General features: G+C 38.5%; 1 protein-coding gene across 3 annotated transcripts in view; it reads right to left on the reverse strand.

The window, feature by feature from the left end:
- tbc1d22a (TBC1 domain family, member 22a) overlaps nt 1–20343 on the reverse strand; it is a 165377-nt gene that overhangs the window by 74248 nt on the left and 70786 nt on the right. For all 3 annotated transcript variants that reach the window (XM_077233939.1, XM_077233940.1, XM_077233938.1), the window contains one exon: nt 19156–19262. In XM_077233939.1, coding sequence (XP_077090054.1) covers nt 19156–19262 — 107 coding nt within the window. The remainder of the gene's footprint in view (nt 1–19155; nt 19263–20343) is intronic.

Below are 20343 nucleotides of genomic sequence, written 5' to 3' on the forward strand. Positions count from 1 at the left end.
TGAATGTATATCTGACACAAAAAGGCTGTTTATTATGTTGGTCGGTAAAAAAATATGCTTGGCTGGTGGATTGTTTTATCTACCATTCCTCGTGGCAGGTGAGCCAAAAAGTTAATTTCGGACCCTGGAACTATGTGAAGATGAATGATTGGCAGATTCATCATGTTTTGTTGCTTAAAGTCCCTGTAAAGGCAATTTTAAAAATAAATTCTAAACACATTATAAATGTTAGAAATGTATTGCTAAAACATATTACAAAGACTGTGAACTGTGAAGAACTGAATTGTGGAGTTAGATCGTTAAACAGTTTTTCACTATTACTATTTTCCGGATTTTTTGGGCGGGTCTAAAACGGGGCTCGATGACGCACTGGAGCCCCTGAGCTCATGGACACGCCCCTACTTGATGACGCACTGGATCGAGCCACAGAGGCTGGCCGCTCCCCTAACAATATTTAGAATTAAAGCACATTCACATCAGTTTGCCGCTCAATCGCGAGCTACTGTCAGTACTATTATTTGTTACTAAAGCCTACAGTTTACTAGCTAGCTATGCGTTCGTCACGAAAATGCGTATTACGTGGATGCGGTCACGTACAAAACAGATCGGTGTCCTTATTTACATTTCCGAAAAACGATCACATCAAGAAGAGGTGGATTAATTTTGTGAAGAGCCACTTTGATGGAGAGCTGAGGATCACCACCAAAACCCGCCTCTGTAGTGATCATTTTAAACGGGATAGTTTTCTAAACTTTCGACGGAGACAACTGGGATCCACTGATAATCCGCTTTTACTGGTGAATGGGGCCGAACCGACTATCTCCCGCCTCCTCCTTCATCATCCCGTCGCGCCACAACTGGTGAGTGCTTCCCGCGAGTGGGCGTGGTTTCAGCGCAGCCAGCGGACACACCTCCAGCGTTAGAGAGCAGAGACTACTGCTCATTTTTTCAAGATTTTGATAGCTTATTTTATGTACTTGCCGGCTTTTTTTATCATTCAAATTTGGTTGGGTGGCTAATAACACATTTTTCTGTGGTGTGACAAACTCAGAACACATACTTCATTTTGACTTTACAGGGACTTTAACATCTGTTGTCTCTCTTCAGTGAATACCATGGCATAGCCTTTACATTATCTTGATAGACAAAAAGAGACACTTGAGAACGTGCGCAATGCGCATCATATTCATGTTATTGTGGCCAGGGGCTGATGGATTTGCCTTTTAAAGATATGGTTCATGAGTTTAGTGCGTTCACATGTACATGCTTAGAGGAGAGTTAATGAGGGAGGTTATGTGGCAGGCATAATATGAGCGACAGGCTGCACTATCAGACATCTGACAGTGGGGCTCAGTGAGCTGAGACTGAGGCATACGGCTGTCAGTAAAAGAGGGACAGGAGAGAGTGGCAGCCAAGCAGAAAACTCAAGCTATTCCTGCTGCCACTTCCTCAAGAGTGGCTGATTGAATATAATTGGCATGAGGGCAGGAGAATAGCTCAGCCTTCTAAAACAAAAGAGCGGTCCCTGCTGCAACCCTCGCAAAAAAACACTGATACACACGTGGAATAAAATAATGCTTCTCTTGGACACATTATCCTACATGTACAGTAACAAAATTTAAGACAATAGCCCCCTATTGCTTAAACAACAGTTCAGAATATAGCCTGACTGTGCATAGGGTCATGCCGACCCGAGGGGAAAGAAGTAAAATTACATGCTGGCCCAGTACTGTGTTCATCACAGAGAGAGAAAAAGAGTGTGAAAAAAATAAATAAATATAAAAAAACAGATTGAGGGACAAGTCTGCGTGTCTCAAGAGTGCTCTTGAGATGGTATTGGTAGCTGTCTGGCTGCTATGTTGTAGCTTCACTGTTCTCAGCATGCAAGAGTGAAGGACATCTCAAACCCTTTGCTCTGAGAGGCGCCCAGCTGATAAGGATGAAAGAGGGCCGCTTCATCTCTATTCTCTCTCAACCACCCATTGGGTCCTCCAGAAAATTCACACTTGGAAAAAATAAAAATTAGGATGCATTTCCGGCAAGAGGTCTGACATGCAGTAGACTCTTCAAAGATCATGTGTTGAAGGCTATAATTTGACTTGGCATACGCATCAAAGATCAAGTATTAATCAATGCTAAATGTGTAAGAGATGGAAGTATAGGCTGGCAGGCAACTGTCTGAGCATGTGTCAATGCAATCTGCAGAGCCGCACTTCCAGTCAATAAACTGTTCCAATGAAGCAGAGGAGCAATTGGCCAAATCAAATTGTTAAGGCCTCAGGCCCCATTTACTTTTTTTTTTGCCACCATTGCATGCAAACATTTATCTGATTATCACAAAATAGCAAGCTCCACAGGCAATTAATTTGTCCTGGCTGTTTAACAACATTAAAGGGTGGGGGAATAACAGACGAGAGAGATAATAAAATGGACAGATTACCTACAGGCCTGATTTCTGATAAATACAACCGGGACTGTTTACCTCCAGTCTCTGTGGCTTATGTGAAACATTGAATGCCATTGATTTTAATACAACAAGGGGTCTCCTAATAACTGGAACAGAGACAAAATATAACAACATTTGCTTCTCTTTAGTAAATGAATGATTAACAAGTCCCGTTCTCCCTTTATCCAATTTCACACATTCCGTTTCAACATTTGACACCAACCCCCAAGAGCCACAATGTACAAAATGGTTGCAAATGGTTCCTTTTCTTTTTCTTTTAAGTTGGCATACACAGAGAAAAAAGGGAGGTAGAGAAAGGGGGGAAAGCCAGAGAGGGAAAAATAGGCTAAATAAGCAAGAGGTTCATTAATATCACTGAAGGTGCATTTTACTGACAAAGGGTCTCGTGAGGCACCTATTTATTTAGGAAATTAATAAAAGCGAGCATTTGCCCCAGTGCAAATGCCATTTTCTGTCCACAGCAGCAGTTCTGAGCAAGCCCCATTCCCCTACCGCTGTTCCTCTGACCTTGGTTCTAATTGCACGGAAGATCCCCGGGAGAACGTGTTTCCCCCTAATGGTTTATAAACAATTTTAAAGGGGCTCCACTTCTCTACAACCTTAATTAGTTTACGGTCCTCTGGCTCACACCCCTAGACCCCCTCCTATCCCGCTGCTGACAGAGGAACCAGTAGGGGGTCTAATAGTGGTGTATTAACCTTACCGAACGGGACAATTTACGGACTACTGCACTTGTTTAACTTCTCCCCGGTAAAGTACACATAATAAAGTGAACATTACAGTTATAAACTAGCCAACAAAAAACATGTATATCTCAAGGGGCAAACAATTTGCAATGTCATGTACACAGTAATATCAACATTTACTGAATATTGTTTTGTTGAAAAAAAATGACTTAAAAGCTGTATAACATTTCATAGTTATAAAATCCTCAATATTGATCAGATGATGATGATCAGTGTTTTCTATGATATAAATGTTCAGGTGAAAAATGTGTTTGTGTCAGGAGAACAAATGCAAAACAAACTTTGACTAACTGTAGGACTGACTTAGGGAATAAAGCAGCACATAACTCAATCACGGAAGCTATGATAAATATGTCATGTCATGCCAAGTAAGTAATCATATTGATTAGAACTTCTCCACATTGAGAAATATGCGCACTAAGCTATCTTTAAGATGTGATTATATTTATTGAATAATTTGGCCAATAGAATCCAAGTAAGAGGATCATGACAAAAGGTTGGTGGCAGATGCTTGAGTCTCAAACGGGGCAAGAAGTGTGAAATGTTTGCAGGTTGGAGACAAAGAAACGTGAATAGAGCACTTTGCAGCATCTCATACATGTAACCACTTGGCTACACCAACTGATGTACATGCTACAATTTCTGAAGTTCTCTAATTAAAACAATTTCTGTAGTTCTTCAAGTCAGCATGTGAGACAGCATTAGACTGCTTTATATACAAGAGTCAAAAATAATCTGGTTTTAACATATGGCTGATACGAGGCAGTTAAGATATGATCTGATGCTTCAGTCTTAAGAGTATGATTTTTATATGAGTGAGCAGTAGTACTAAGAAAAACAGAAGCAGCTGGAAGCCCTTGGGATTAAAGAGGTGGACGAACAGCGTGGTGCAAGAAGCCTAGTAAAGAGAAGCACTGATCAGAGAAAAAAAGGAAGGGTAAAGTCAAGCAAGGCATCGGCAGCAGCAACTGTGAAACGGATCACAGCAGAGCTGTTCGCATGAGCTCAATAATCTGCCTCCATCACACTCTCAAGCCTGTATATATAAACGCACCTGCCTGCCACTCTCAAGTTTTTTCTGTGCCCCCCGTAACCTCTTATCTGGCTTATGCCTCTTATTTGGCTTATCTCCATTATGCAATGGGCTTTTCCAGAAAGGAAAACATATTCTTGTCACTTATCTCCACTCTACACATTAAGGGTATTTATTTTTTATATATTATATTGTATATTCTATAAAACCTTTAATGTCTGATGTTAACTAAGTAGTTACTTTGGGCTTGGTATAGTGAATGAAGCAATAAACAATGTAAAAGACAAGATCTGTGACTGGACTTCAAATGAATTCTATATTAATGTGCCAAGATACTACAAACTAGTTATGCTACAGAAATTCTAGTCTGTTAACTTGATTGACAAGCAACAGAGTGCTGCTATTTTGTATTACTCAACTTGCTGTCTGTGTTTGCTACATATAATTCCATAGTTCACCGTTTCAAAGAGTTTTTTCAAACTAGAAGAATTGTCTTTCTTTTGTGGAACACAAAACAAAATGTAATGTAATTCAATGTATTTTTTTTTTTTTCGTATTTACAAGTCACCTGGCATACGTAAAAGTCAATCATTCTTTAAAGGCGGCGCGGTATGTTTGGACAGAAAATGAGACTTTACTCGTCTTATTAAACGGATTACGGGAATACTGGATGCCAAACAAAGAGTTTCAACAAAGAAATGCCACACTTTATCAAGACCTTGAAGAATATAGGAGGGAGAAACACCCAGAAACACCCCATACAGGGCTGCTCCCAAGAATAAGGGCTTTCCTTACCATTAATGCTTGGATAACACGCCAATGTCTCCTTCGATTAAAAATAATGGCTAGTGTAGTGGCTGCGATATACACAAACCTACCTGTGTAGGTAAACATCCGTTGCCATGATTTTTGGAATGACTTATCAAGCGAGAAAATAAATTAGGTTTTAGTCGCATAACATTAGTTAATGGAAACACCCTCATTTCGTATAATTTTTAATCGACATTTAGAAAATATCAAAATATAAAGTTTTACGCAAATCTGTAATGGAAATCAAAATTTTTCCATAATGTGTTATGCACTTTAAAAAAATAATAATAATAATAATAATTTAATTCAGCAAGGATGCTTCAAACTGATCAAAAGTAAAAGCAAATACATTGTTACAAATAAAACATCTATTTCAAATAATTGCTAGCATTTAAAAAAGAAAAGGGGGGGTTTCATGGGAACCAAATCATCATACAAAAACTGTTGTAGGCGGGTTTTGCAACACTGAAGACTGGATTGGTTGGATTCGATATTGGCTGGTTTGAATTCAGCTTTGCCATCACAGGAATAAATTACAATTAACCTAGAAAACAGTTCTTTAAAATGGTGATAATATTTCACAATATTATGGGTTTTACTTTACTTTTTAAGAGACTTCCTTGAAAAACATTACCGACCCAAAACATTTCAATGTCAGTGTATGTTGAAAATGTATTACACTTGCCATTGTACGGTTTTCTGAATATCGACATGGCTGTGATTTGGTCATAGATACAAAGCCAAAGATCTCACAAGCACATATTATATGGGCTACTGTACAACTTCGAGACTAATATCTGTTTAACCTCTACAAATAAAACTATGGAAAGTGGTAGTTTTGTGTCACATATAAATGGTATATAAATTATGCCTTTAATCACACAGACATTGGACCCAGATCAAGCAATCGGTCCAACACTTTGTAGTCTGACATATGGTCTCCAGTGTCAAAGCACGGACGTTGTGCCAGTATGTGTCAGCAGAGAAATATGTCCAACCTGTGCAAGAACCTCTATGTTCAAGTGAGCATCTGGTAACAGTAAACTGATCTTAGATTTAAGTTGCTGTACAAGAGAGCATATGAGGAGCATGAGTGAGCGGTCACAGCGTCTTATAACAGCTGTCTCTCTGCCAGTGTTTTCCCTTGAGTCCTGCCTTCATCTGTCACACACTGGCTTTAAAGCAGAAGTGTGACATCATTTAGCGTCAGCAAACGGAACTGCTAAAATAAAAATTGCTTTCAAATAGGTTTCTTGAATACTACTCATCTGTCATTGGTCAGGCAAACAGACAGTCACCGTCCCAAACTCACACCATTGGTTGTGTCCAAATTTATATGAATTTCATTCCTCCATTGAAAAAACAACATGTTGAAGAATTTAGTGATTTCTTGGTTGTTTGCTTCATAAGTTCATAATCGCAAAACTTTGAAAAAAAGTGGTATTCAATACTTTTCCCAGTGGGATTTAAATAAATAAACTTCTCAGAACAGACAGCATATAACTGTGTTTACCTTTTACATTTCATTGGCGTAATGGTTTCCAAAACATCACTTCGCCCAAAGCTCCACAGTCAGAAGGTCATATGTCGACTATTAACCTCTACACAACACACTCAACACCACAGCGTTCACCGTGAGAGGCGAGTCAATTACGTTCTTGCTGACAGGTAGTCTCAGATCCACTGTCTCCGACAAGCCTTGTCTCCTTCCCTACACCATGACTGACTGGAGTCCAAAGGTCTCCCCCTTCAGTTACTGCTCAATGTGTATTTACACATCAGCTGTCCTCCTAAATGTCCTACATTTGGTGTGTATTATGGTCTGCTATAGCCTGGAGATGCAGTATGTTCTACCTTATCTAACCAGTGTTAAGGTTTAGATTCCAACTTGTCATCCAATCATCTTTTCACTATCTCCAACATTTGCACACGATTGTCGCATTTCACCCATGTCATTAATTTAGCCTTGTTAGATTTTTTAGCCTCTGCTTATTCACTATGGCAAAATTAATGAATCTGCTAGGGCTCATGAATCGCGATTTTATCTTCTGCTGATTAGAAACGATTCATGCACAAATTTCAAAAATCGATTTTCTAAATGTTTAATAATGTGATGTCGTTTCAAAGAAGGCGACAGTGCAGGACCCACCACACAGTTTAGAGAGTGCACAGGCATGCAACGGAAAAAGCATTATGAATTAAGCTTATACTTGACAACAGCTGTTCATATCAATATCTTAAATAGAAAATAGCTTTAAATAATGTATAGTCGAGCACACGTCACGCTTTTCTTACAATCTTTCTGTGTACAGGTAGGCTACTTCAATTTTTACATAAAAGAAGCACGATCAACGTGGTTGAAGGCAAGCTGTTTTCTGTGGTAACAAACAAATACTCACCAATAAAAGAGAAGGAACATGTCCTATATCTGAAGCTAAAGTAATAAATATTGAGAATGCAATGGCCTGTATTATATATCTCTAAACCCAAACGATCGGCCACTGATCAGGGCTGCGTTTCCCCAAAGCATCGTAAGCTTAAATTGATCGTAGAATGATTGGAATCAGCATTTAAAATTAACTCTGTTCTCTCTAGAGAGGGTACGAGTACTGCATAATATCTTACGCTATGGGGAAAACCTCTTTTCCACGAGATATTGAAGCCAAAAATTATCCTTAATTTTGAATTAATGTAAAAGGCGTTGCGGCAGCATGCACACATAGGCAAGGCAGCTTGCGTGCCTATTGGCTGACCTGCGGCAACAGCAGCAGCCTATCGAGAGAGGCGAGGCAAAAATAGGCGTGGCCTTGACCTAGAAATATAGCTCGACAGGCTGATAAAAACTGTTTTTCATCGCCGAAGCGAACCAGAGCATGTAGTAAGCACGGCAAGATACGCAGTACTCATTCCCTCACTAGAGAGAACCGAGGTTAAGTTAGTAACCGAGTACGTTCTCTTACGAGAGTTTCTCTCGTACTGCGTAATATCTTACACTATGGGGAACACGGTGTAAAATGCCGTGCGTACTGGGATCCGACACCAAAGTACCAAGGGCAGCAGCCCGGGGCTCATATAGTGCATAATCACCATAGACTCACAGAGAGTCGGAGAAGAGAGGCTGTAAGCATCATTCCCCATCAATAGCATCCTACAGGAGCTAATCATGTTAACAGTGTACCATGCACGGGTACGGGTCTTTCAACACCCATGGAGCTGTTCTATCGCACAAGCACACGCAAAATTCAGCCTTCTGAGCCAGGGCAACGGGGCAGACAGAGCTGATTACTAGACCGACAGAAGCTTAGCCTGTAAGGCGGGAACCTCTAAGTTGTAAAACCTTATAAATGTAGACGGCGAGGCCCAGCCTGCCGCCGTACAGATATCCTGCAAGGTAATCCTTGGCCGGGGCCCGCGTGGACGGGGGGCGGCAGCCAGCAGAGCGAGAGCGTGGTCTCTGGTCTCGGGCCTGGCGGCGCTGAGGAGCGGCGGCGGTGGGCGGAGCCTGCGGCTGGTAGCTCCGAGCAGACGGCGGTTTTGAACGACCTGCTGCGGAACTAGAGTCAGGGAACTACACTAACCTTTTCCACTGGTGGCACTTGCACTACTAACTTTTTCAGTTACTAGCGCAAAATATGATTTGGTCGCACAAATTATTTATAGTAAGCCGCTCTGGATAATAATGAACAATAATGAAACTGTATTGCATACAGATGTGCTTTTTATTTTACCTGCCATGTTTTAAACCACATGCCGCCTTGTTTTTGTTTTCTTTAACTTTGGTTGGGATAGATTTACTGCAATAGAAAATACTGTACACAATAAAGAGCAAAATGGATTTCAACATGCTATGGTTTGCACAGATGGGCAGACTCGTGAACTCGTAAGTAGTGATGCACCGATGTGAAAATTGTGGCCGATACCGATAACCGATATTAATATTGCTGTTATGGTCGATATCTCTGTATAGAAAACAAATTTACTGATAATCAAATAAAGAGATATTTTTAAAAACAATTTTCTTTTCTTTTTTTTACTTTAGAAATGACTGATATTGGGCACCTTTACCTGTGTGCAAAATATGTCACACATAGGACACGCATGCATTATATTGCATTGCATATAATGTGTGCTGGTCAACTTGTCTAAAATTAAGAAACCCCTAGAAAAGAGTAAAAAAAAAAATGCTGAAAAAAAAAAAGTGTTGTATTTATTATTCCAATATCCAGGGAAAACGGCTTCTATTTGTGACGTGCTGTCTTTGCGTTTGAACATTGCACATTTTAAACAGGACACGCATTAGCTGAATAAATGTTAGCCAATACAAACATATTTATAGAAAACAGTTGACAATGAATAGAAAGAAGTCCAATAATAGCATACCAAATCACTTATTATAAAAATAATATCAAGTATAAGTTAAATGAATCCGACATAGGCCTATAATGAGGGCTGTGTTAGCAGTAAAACGGCCGTCATTTAACGAATTTTAAAAACACGGATGGATAATACAAAATGCTTTCTGACATTTTGACAGAAAAAAAACAAGCAAGAACAAAATTTAAACTATAGCCAATTTTCATTTTACAATTATCTTCTCTCTCTCTGTGTGCGCGCGTCCGTGTTTCTGAGAGAGAGAGCTCGCGCAGCTCTGATACAATAGTACGTTTTAATCTAAGTAACGGTCGCGGGGCTGAAGCCAACTTGATGTGTTGAATGCTCAGAGCACGTTATAAAACGTATTCTTAAAATACACATTTCTGTTTTAATAAATGCTCATAGTAAAGCATAGCATATTGCCTAAAAACATAGGTACAAAAATAATCAGTGATACATTTGCGACCCATTAAAAATTAGGGTCGCAATGGTATTTCAAAAGGTCGCATATGCGACCATTTTGGTCGCAGTGTAGTTCCCTGAGAGTGCTTCGGTAAGAAGTGCTTCATAGCCTGTGACGTCTTTTGCACCTCGACGAATCTGTCTGCGAAATCCTTGACGCCAGATCCGAAGAGGCCAGCTGGGGAGATGGGCACGTCGAGGAACACAGAGCGCTCCGAGTCCGTCATCTCCGACAACGTCAGCCAAAGATGTCTCTCAGCCAAGGTGAGAGAAGCCATGTTTCGCCCAATGGCTTGTGCAGCGGATTTCTTAGTGCGAAGTGCCAGGTCTGTAGCTCTCCTTAAATCAAGCACGCTGATAGCTTCCGGTCCTTCCTCGTCCATTTTGTGGAGAAGGTCGGCCTGGAAGATCTGCAGAATAGCCATAGTGTGCAGTGCTGATACGGGCAAAGATGGGCTGCTACAGCTGCTTCCACTTCCACCGTCCACCACGGAGTATGGTGGGGCTCGGGAGCGCGCGGAGCACGGCGCTTATTGTGGCGGGCAGAAGTGCAGGCTCTGAGAAAGATGCCAGGCGAGTCCTCAGAGTCACCATGGGCATCAGCTTGCAATGAGGGCATCCGCCGTCAGCGAGCGTGAGAGCCACGTGTTCCTCACCCATGCAGGAAACGCAGATGACATGGCAGTCCCCGTCGCTGAGTGGGGCTCTGCACGAGCCACAGGAACTTTTGGGCATCTTGAAAAAAGATGCTAGCTCTTTTAGAGAGGGAGAATGTGAGTCGCATGGCGAGCACACACTCTCAGCAGAATAAAAGGATATAGACGCCGGAAAGCGTAGCAGGCACGGCGGCTGAAGCCGGCGAGTTGAAGGCCAGCGACTTCAGGTTCAGGGCTCGTCCTGCAGAAGGCTTGTTCTCCATGGCGCGGCCTCTCACTCTGGATCCAGCGATGCGTGAGCTTCACTGAAGAGATGAAAATCAGTTTGTATCAACCTGTCGAGCTATATTTATAGGTCTAGGCCACGCCTATTTCAGCGGGACGTGACGTAGTGGCGCGAAGCGCCCCCATTGGATATGGCGTCATGCAGGGCCTCTCTCGATAGGCTGCTGCTGTTGCCGCAGGTCGGCCAATAGGCACGCAAGCTGCCTTGCCTATGCCTGCATGCTGCGTTTTACATTAATTCAAAATTAAGAGGTTTTCCCCATAGCGGAAGATATTATGCAGTACGAGAGAAACTCTCGTAAGAGAACTAAATGTTGTTTAGCAATGTAGTTTTGAAACAACACCAATGCCTATGATAACATCCCAAACTGTAAAATGACTATAAATTGAAACTATTGAAAAAAAAAAAAACTAAAAGAAAAAAAAAAGATAAACCTCACATTTCCTCTTTTGAACCATTTTTTTTAGAAAAGGGATGATTCAAAATTATAGAAAATAATTATGACAACCTCTTTGTTTGAACGTTTCAGTATCGAAAAATACTGTGGTGACCCCGGTTTCTCCTTCACACAAAGCAGTGCTGCTCTTATAAACACAACACATATTAGATGGAGGTAGGATGAAGAGAAAATGTCATCAAATCTTTCCTGAAGACAGTCAGCACATTCATATAACAAACTCATTAACAACTCTGAACAATTCACCGGCCCAGCGAGTCTGATTTAAACTGGTAACACGGAAATTGTGTCTGTTTTTGATCACATATATCATTTTCCTGACTGCTGCTACTGACAACAGTTTGAATTGTTGTCTCAAATTGAAGCGAATGCATTTAAATACTGTGGTTTGCGTTTGGATGAGAGCATCGTTTCGAAAAGAAATGCAGGCTGTGGTGGTCCTTCAGCATGACCGCGTTGATTTGCAATACGAGACGAATAGACACAAACTCCCGCAGTCCTGAGGCAGAAGCTGCTTTGTGGTGTCCTGGCCTGAGGGTTGGACATCACAGATAATGGGTTCTGCAGTGAGCTGCCTGCTTTAACACCCATTTCTCATTTCCCCTCTTCAGGGCTGAGAATACAGATGGATTTGCTCCTAATGGATCCACACATGTACACACAGCAACCAGCTCAGCTAGCAAGGGACAAACAACACAGTCATTTTTCCAGGGGCTTAAGGTCTTCCTATTAATAAGTCATAACCCTTCAAGCAAGCATTTAGTTTGACTTTAAAGAGGACAGACTGGAGAGGAGGACAACCACTGGCTCATAGCTGCATGATCACATACTGTATAACCCTCCCAAACTTCCAACTTCAACTTAAATCTGTGTTTGAATATGAACTCTGGTACTTTCTGCTGAACAAACCAGCCTTGATCGTCATATCCTGTTCATGACTCATTATTTTAAAGGAATGTTCAGAGTTCAATGCAAGTTTAAAAAAAAAAAAACTTTTTAAAAGCATGTTTTAAACTATTATTGTGACAGCCACAAAACTAAAAATAATAAAACACTATCCTCTGGTTTCACAGACAAGGCTTAAGATTAAAATGCATGTTTGAGCCGACTTAATTGAAAGCAACTTTAACTGACATCTCAAAATACGTAAGTGCCATTGTTTTGTCTTAAGATGCAGAACAGTAATGTTTAATCCTGGCTTAATCTAAGCCCTGTCTGTGAACAAGATACTAGAATGATACAATCACAGATACTATTAAAATCCCCCTGTGGTGAAAATCAAGTTTTTAATGTCGTTTATACCTCTATGTGTTGTTTTTAATATGCTTTAAGACAAACCACGTGCAAATTCATAAGTCAACACCATTGCTGAGTATTTTCTCTTTAAAACTGCAGTGAACCAAAGACAGTCTCAAAAACACCGTTTGAAATCACTGGTGTTTCTGACGTCACAAACTACCTTGTAACCAATCAGGTCAACGTGTGATCGTCAACGAGTGGATCTCTGAGCTGGTGTGAGTGAGTGGAGGCGGGGCTAATTTGAATATTCATAGAACCGCATATACTAAATGAGGCAAGGATGTAGAGTTACATTCAATATATTTTAAGGCATGAAGATTTTTTTTTCAAGGAAAAAACATTTAAATATACGATTTTAATGATCAAAGATGAGTTTTAATGGATGAAATTATTGACATGGGGGGACTTTGGACACTGGGATCAAACTACATTATGTCTGTAGAACCAGAACTTTAACCGCCTAGAACAATAGTCCTAATACTAAAAGTCAAATTTATTTACCTTCACAGTTTAAATAAGACAAACTTTTGCAAAGAACAATTACTTTTCATTAAATTTCTACTTTTAAACCACACCTCCCCTGTTTATGCATTACTGTAAATGCAAATTGTGTGTTTTTACAAACCGAAGGAACCATTTTCCGTGGTTATCAGCAGCACAACACAAACATTGTTCATAGAGCCTGATGTATCTTTGAATATTCTCTTAACGAAGGTTGACGCATAAACAAAACCCTTTTATAGTTACTCCAGAATGTACATCATAAAGCACCATCTAAAATAATCAAGCATTACAATAGCAATGATATCCCTCTCTATTGTCAAACACAGGTGGGAAATACAATACTTGTAATTAACAACTTTTTCTACCCTGCGCCTCAAAACACAAGTGCTCTCCTGAGACCTGAACACAATTACGCATGGCTGAGACTATAAAATCACACTAAAACTACACTTCCGAGTTAACAACCACTCTAAAACACCGACACGCACACGCAGAGAGCAAGGCGCTGCAGACGCTAAAAACTTGCAAGCAAGTGTTCAGAGCTATCAGCAGCCATGGTGTGAAGGTGTAAGGAAAACAAAGGGTGGAGAAAAATCATTAGCACCTAAGAGAATCTGCTTTGTACACACAAATTACCACAGTAATTAGAGACAAAATACCACAAAAGCTTTGGAGGGCCTGGAGAGCATTTCAATCTAATACTAGTGAGGAGGGTTGATTCGCTGCATACAAATGCTCTTTATGTGTGAAGAGACAATTGTCTAAACCCAGTGTGCGTGAGTACATTTCTGTCTGTACTCACTTCAAACACATCGCTGTAATTGGGTGTTTCTTTAACTGTTTTGTAAAGTGGACACACTTTTGTGCCCCAAGGGTTGAATTTTATGAAAACTAATAGAATTCCAGTTTATTTCTCACCATTTCTTATATGGTCACATTAAGACCAAGTAAGAACATAAATAACTGTTTTTTGGGGGGTGCTACTTTCCAAGAATATCACCTTCCAATTTTCAAAATTGAAAAACAATACATGATTTTTTTTATGTTTATAACAATGTAATTTAAAAGTGAGTGAACTAATCAAAGCATTCCAATATTAATTTAGTGAAAACACTTTTATTTTTTTATTTTTTTTATTTTTTTCCGACATGTATAGGAAACAAAAACAAAAAAAACTTAATGACAAAAAACAAAAACCTAATAACAACAAATACTCATCAAAACAGAAAGCAAAAACAATGTTAAAAAAGAAAACAATAAAAGAACACAATGAAAACAATATTAACTTATACATGTCCGAAAAGGAGTAGGAAGAAGCATCAGCTAATTTAATCCTACCCCTCCTCACTACTTTATCATTAATACTCCGGTGGACGATCATCCTAATCTATTTTTCTCCATACACACCGAGAAATACATAAATAACATACATAATTATTACATAATTATTAAACAATGCAAAAAAAATAATTTATAAATTAACTGAGATCACCTATTCAACGACCTTCTTCATTCTCGTACCTTGTCAAAACTATACTTTTGTACCGCTTTTTGAACTGAGTTATGCTTGGACATTGTTTGAGCACTGAACTAAGTCTGTTCCACAACTTCACTCCACATATAGAAATACAAAAACTTTTTAATGTCGTACGGACACAGGGATGTTTAAAGTTGCACTCACTCCTAAAATTATACCTCCCTTCTCTATTCAAAAACAGTTTTTGAATATTGCCAGGAAGTAAGTTGTTTTTTTACCTTATACATTATTTTTGCTGTTTGAACATGAACCAGGTCAGTGAATTTTAATGTCCTTGATTTTAAAAAAAATAATGTATTTGTATGTTTTATGTAACCGCTGTTATGAATTATCCTTATGGCTCTTTTTGCAACATAGATACTGATGATAGTCTACATTTATAACTATTACCCCAAACCTCCACACAGTAATTTAAATATGGTAATATCAAAGCACAATAAAGAATGTGGAGGGGTTTGTGGTCCAAAATATGTTTTGCTTGGTTCAATACTGAAATACTTCTTGAAAGTTTATTTTGTACATGTTTTATGTGAGGTTTCCAACCTATTTTATCATCTATTATCACCCCAAGAAACTTGTTTTCGTTAACCCTTTCTATATCCACACCATCTACCTGTATCTGGACTTGTGTACTCTTTTTACAATTACAAAATAACATGAATTTGGTTTTATTAATTTTTAATGATAATTTATTTCTATTAAACCATATGTAAACTTTGTATTTTACATATTTCTAAAGTAATAGTCTCCAAAAGCTCCTGTAAATGCCCCCCAGAAAAATTTTTTTTAGTATCATCCGTGAATAGAACTAATTTTACTATCTTTGAAACTTTATCGTATATCGTATATATAAACATATATCGTTTATGTATAACAAAAATAATTTAGGACCCAATACTGACCCCTGGGGGATACCACAAGCAATGTTCAAACACGACGAAGAATATTCCCCCAACCTCAAAAATTGTTTTCTATCTCTTAAATAACTTTTTACCCAATTCAATACTACCCCCCTAATTCCATACCGTTCTAGTTTTTTGATTAATATGTTGTGATTAATTGTGTCAAAAGCTTTTTTAAGATTTATGAACACTCCAACTGCATACTGTTTATGATCCAAAGCATTAGTATTTCCTCAATTGAATCAATTAAGGCCAATGATGTTGAACTATTTGATCTAAATCCGTATTGACTCTCAGGGAGTAAGTTATTTTTTTCTAAAAATCTGTCTAATCTGATAATGAATAGTTTTTCTAAAATTTTGGAAAATTGTGGAAGTAAAGAAATAGGTCTATAATTTGTGAAAATATGTCTGTCCCCAGTTTTAAACAGCGGAACAACTTTAGCTATTTTCATAGTGTTTGGGAATTTACCAGTATGAAATGACAGATTACAGATATATGCTATTGGTTTTGAAATCCCCTCAATTACCCTCTTCACAATTTTCATATCAACTTCATTGCAATCAGTAGATGTTTTGTGTTTACATTTATTTACAATGTCTATTATTTCTTTTTCTTCCATCACTGTAAGAAACATTGAGTTTGGATTCCTTTCTATTAAGTTTTCTTTCCAATCTTCAGATGACAATGGATCTGGAATTTCTTCTGCCAATTTTAGACCAACATTCACAAAAAAAATGTTCAAGCTATTAACCACATTAACCATATTGTCATTTGTTGTGTTATTATCAATACAATAATGAGGGTAACTATGTTGCCCTGTACTATTTTTAATAATACTGTTTAATACGTGCCATATTCCTTTAATATTATTTTTATTATTATTCAACATTTTACTATAATATTCCTTTCTACAAACCCGTAAAATATTGTTTAACTTACACTTTGTATATGAGTAAGTTTATACCAGTGTAAATGAAGAGCAACACAAGACAATGACAAATCAAGGTAAATATCACTTGTGAACGGAATGTATGCACAACTTCCAAATAGGTGTAATTCAATAATTCAGAGAGTGTGAATATTTATCTTTGTAATTTTGCCTTGCTGCCCATTGCATACATAAAGGCCCAGAAAACGCAAAGTTCCTTTTCATTCTTCCCTCATGGGCAAAAAGAAGTTAAAAATAGCAGTTTAACTAACTGTAACCGTTGTATTGTGGCATAAATGTGGGATATTCATATTGAATTTTATTTTATTATTAATTTAGACATGTTGACTATTAAATGTATAAAAGGAGTAATGCAATATAGACCAAATTAAAGGAATTTTTGTTATGAGCTCTGTTTCGTTCTTATATTTGTTTTTATAATAAATGTTTTTTATAGACCAATTACCATAAAGCCATTCTAGGCCCTGTTTACACCTAATATTAAGATGCATTTAGGTTGATCGGCTAGACGAGGGAGCACCTCGGTCTATGAGCGAGTAAATGTATGGGTTTTTTCAGACCTTTCGATCTAATAGACAAATGAACTTATAACAAATGACCATATACATATGAACGCGCACGGAGACGATGGAAACACATACAGAGAGCAGCAGCTTTTGCTTCTGCTCTGATAGCCCCAAGAGTGAGAAAACATTGTGCTTGGTACATTTTTCGTCCTCAAACCGAACTTGGGTCTTCAGCCGACAAAGTTTAAGTCCCAGTGGCTAGCGCTCTTCCCATAATGTTTACACATTAGGTCAGTAGTCGGAGAGTAGGAGAGTCTTTTGTGGCTGTTCGAACACATTCGACCACATGAGCATTTACACTACGAAAGCGATCTGGTCGAATGAGTTCCTGACTACCTCTGAAAGTGGTTGAAAGAGGAGAAGCTCAAATCATTTTAGACCCCATTTACACCTGTATTTAGCATCGTCCACTTGTGATCAGATCGACCAAAATACATTTTAAGGGATTAGTTCCCTTAAGAATTAAAATTTCCTGATAATTTACAAGATGTTTATGTCTTTCTTTCTTCAGTCGAAAAGAAATTAAGGTTGAGGAAAACAATCCAGGATTTTTCTCCATATAGTGGACTTCAACTGGAACCGACGAGTTAAAGATCTAAATTGCAGTTTCAATGCAGCTTCAAAGTGCTCTGCACGATCCCAGCCGATTAATTAAGGGTCTTATCTAGCCAAACGATCTGTCATTTTCTAAAAATAAATAAACATTTATATTCTTTTTAACCACACATGCTCGTCTTGCACTAGCTGATGCGCCACGCATTACGAATCACGTTGAAAGGTCACACGTGATGTAGTTGGAAGTACCGACCTAGTGTTTACAAAGCGAATGTGCAAAGACTAAGTCAAACGCCCTTTACAAAATAATAAAATAAATAAAAGGTAAAACAACGTTGTCGGACGATTTTGAAGTTGGAGGAGAAAATTATATGGAGTTTTTAGCCCTACCCTATACATTTTTGACACTAATGTAATGCTTCACAGCTAGCGCAAGATGAGCATTTGTGGTTAAAAAGTATATAAATGTAAATTTTGTTAGAAAATTGATCATTTCATAGATAAAACCCTTATTACCTGCATTGAAACTGCAATTTGGATCTCTAACCCATTGGTCCCCACTGAAGTCCACTATATGGAGAAAAATCCTGGAATGTTTTCCTCAAAAACCATGCTTTTTTTTTTCAACTGAAGAAAGAAAGACATGAACATCTTGGACGACATGGGGATTTTAATTTCCACACTGTCCGGACCCTAGTTGTGTCCACAACATCGAATCTGGCCCCCTTTAAAAAAAAGTTTGGACACACCTGCCTTATAACTATTTTCCAAAAACTAGGGAGCTGCATTTGTAGACAAAGCAATCAAAATAATAAAAAATGAATTCTGAATTGGGCTTAGCAAGACAAACGTTTGACATTGTATTCCAAATGACATTTTCTAAAAATGATCTTCCTCTCCTGCTGTCTGACACCATTAGTGGACAAATTAAATTAACCAGTTAAGTGAAAAAATTTGTTTTAAGTGAGTTTAATTTCTAAGTCCACAAGGCCAAAAGGGTCCATAGTTGCAGAAACACCCAATTACAGAGTCGTTTATCAACAAGGAGAAAAAAAAGTGACAGACCAGGCCGCACGGGAATGTTTTACTGTCTTCCGGGAGAGGACTGTGGAAATATGGCTGTGAGGATCGCAACCACCTACCATCATACCGCAAAGTGAGTCTCTGCTGCGTAAACAACACGGGTGTTTTATGGCCTTAAATCAATTAAAGACGAGGCAGGCAAGACAAAGTGAATGTGGGGCGGGGTGGGTCACTTTGCCTTCCCATGACAATTCGAGCACCACCAGGCCCTTTGGATAAGGAGGTTACGTCCTGTGGTGCGGAGAGAGAATATATTCATCATGGATTTTATTCCTGGACAGGGCCGTGCGAGGAAAGGCAAGGAGAGGAAAAGGAACGGGGCGCCTACACGCAGGGGAATCTTGCCGCGAAACATTCGTATCTTTCCCAGCGGTGCTCTACTCTCTCTCGCTCTCTCACACACACACACACACACACAGAGTGAATGTATCAGGCCCGACCGCTGGCAGATAGGGAATCAATTTACCTGAATCCCGTCCAGGAGCTTGCTCATGCACCAGAAGCTGTCAGCCTCGATGTTCCGCAACACCTCTTCCTGTAAGCTGGAAACATTGAAATTTTCCACCTCTTCCTCTGCAAAGAGCCAAAAGACAAAAGAAAATAAGAAAGAGACAGAGACAAAGAATACAAGTGAAAGACAAAGAGAGAGAGAAAAAAATGGAAAGAGAGATAGATACAAGAGTATAGAAAGATTAACCCTCAATATGGAAATCTTCAAATGTGAGATACAGTAGAATTGGAGACTATTAAAACAGCTTAACACACACACACACATGCACAGCAGTTGCTCTAAGTGTTGTAACACAGAAATGTCCTTCAGGATAACTGAACATTGCCAAATTTGTTTGACCATTGCCAAGTGTATTTACACTGATGTTGGTGATTCGCATTGCCAAAAATTTTAAGTGATCAGCATTAGATGCAGAAATAAACAGCAGTGTCCTAGAAAAGCCTTAATCTGCATAGACCATTTTTTTAAAGGATGCTACACGAGATCATGTGCTAGATATATGCAATTTAAGCATTTTGTTGCACATATTATAATTCTTACAAGACCAAGAATAAATCTAGTAAAAAGTAATTAAAAGAGGAAATAAATTAATATTCAACTAATCAATCAATCAATCCCGCACAACCAATCAACTCAAATTTAAATAATAAAATAGGAGAGGTTTGTATACCTATAGTGTATTTTTGCTCATGTTGAGGACGTTTTTGAATAGGTAACAAATGTTTTTGGACCTTATTTTAAAAGCCTCTCGTCCTGATTGTATCATTACTTTCAAATACAATTGTATGTAAGAACAAATACTAAAAGAAACATTTGCATAGATATATTTAATATGCTATAATAATAATAATTTAAAATAAGTTCTGTGTCCCCTCTCTCTCTCATTACGTTTTCTTTTTTATACGTCTAGTTCTTACTCATTTTTATTTCCGTTTATTTTTTGGTTAATCAAGTTAAATAATGAAAATGAGAAATGATTCCTTGGCAACTAGCTGGTATTTACTTATATTTTATTTTATTACAAGTAACTTATGATTTTCAGTATTAGTAAGCGACAACAGCCCTGGCACATTTAAGAGAAAGAAAACTCCCATTTAAATTTGACATCCTAAACCTTGCATGTTTCCACATTTTAATATGGCA

This window comes from Siphateles boraxobius, unplaced genomic scaffold (assembly GCF_051911475.1).
Source record: "Siphateles boraxobius isolate OS27281-9 unplaced genomic scaffold, OSU_SipBor_1 19, whole genome shotgun sequence".
Classification (NCBI taxonomy): domain Eukaryota; kingdom Metazoa; phylum Chordata; class Actinopteri; order Cypriniformes; family Leuciscidae; genus Siphateles; species Siphateles boraxobius.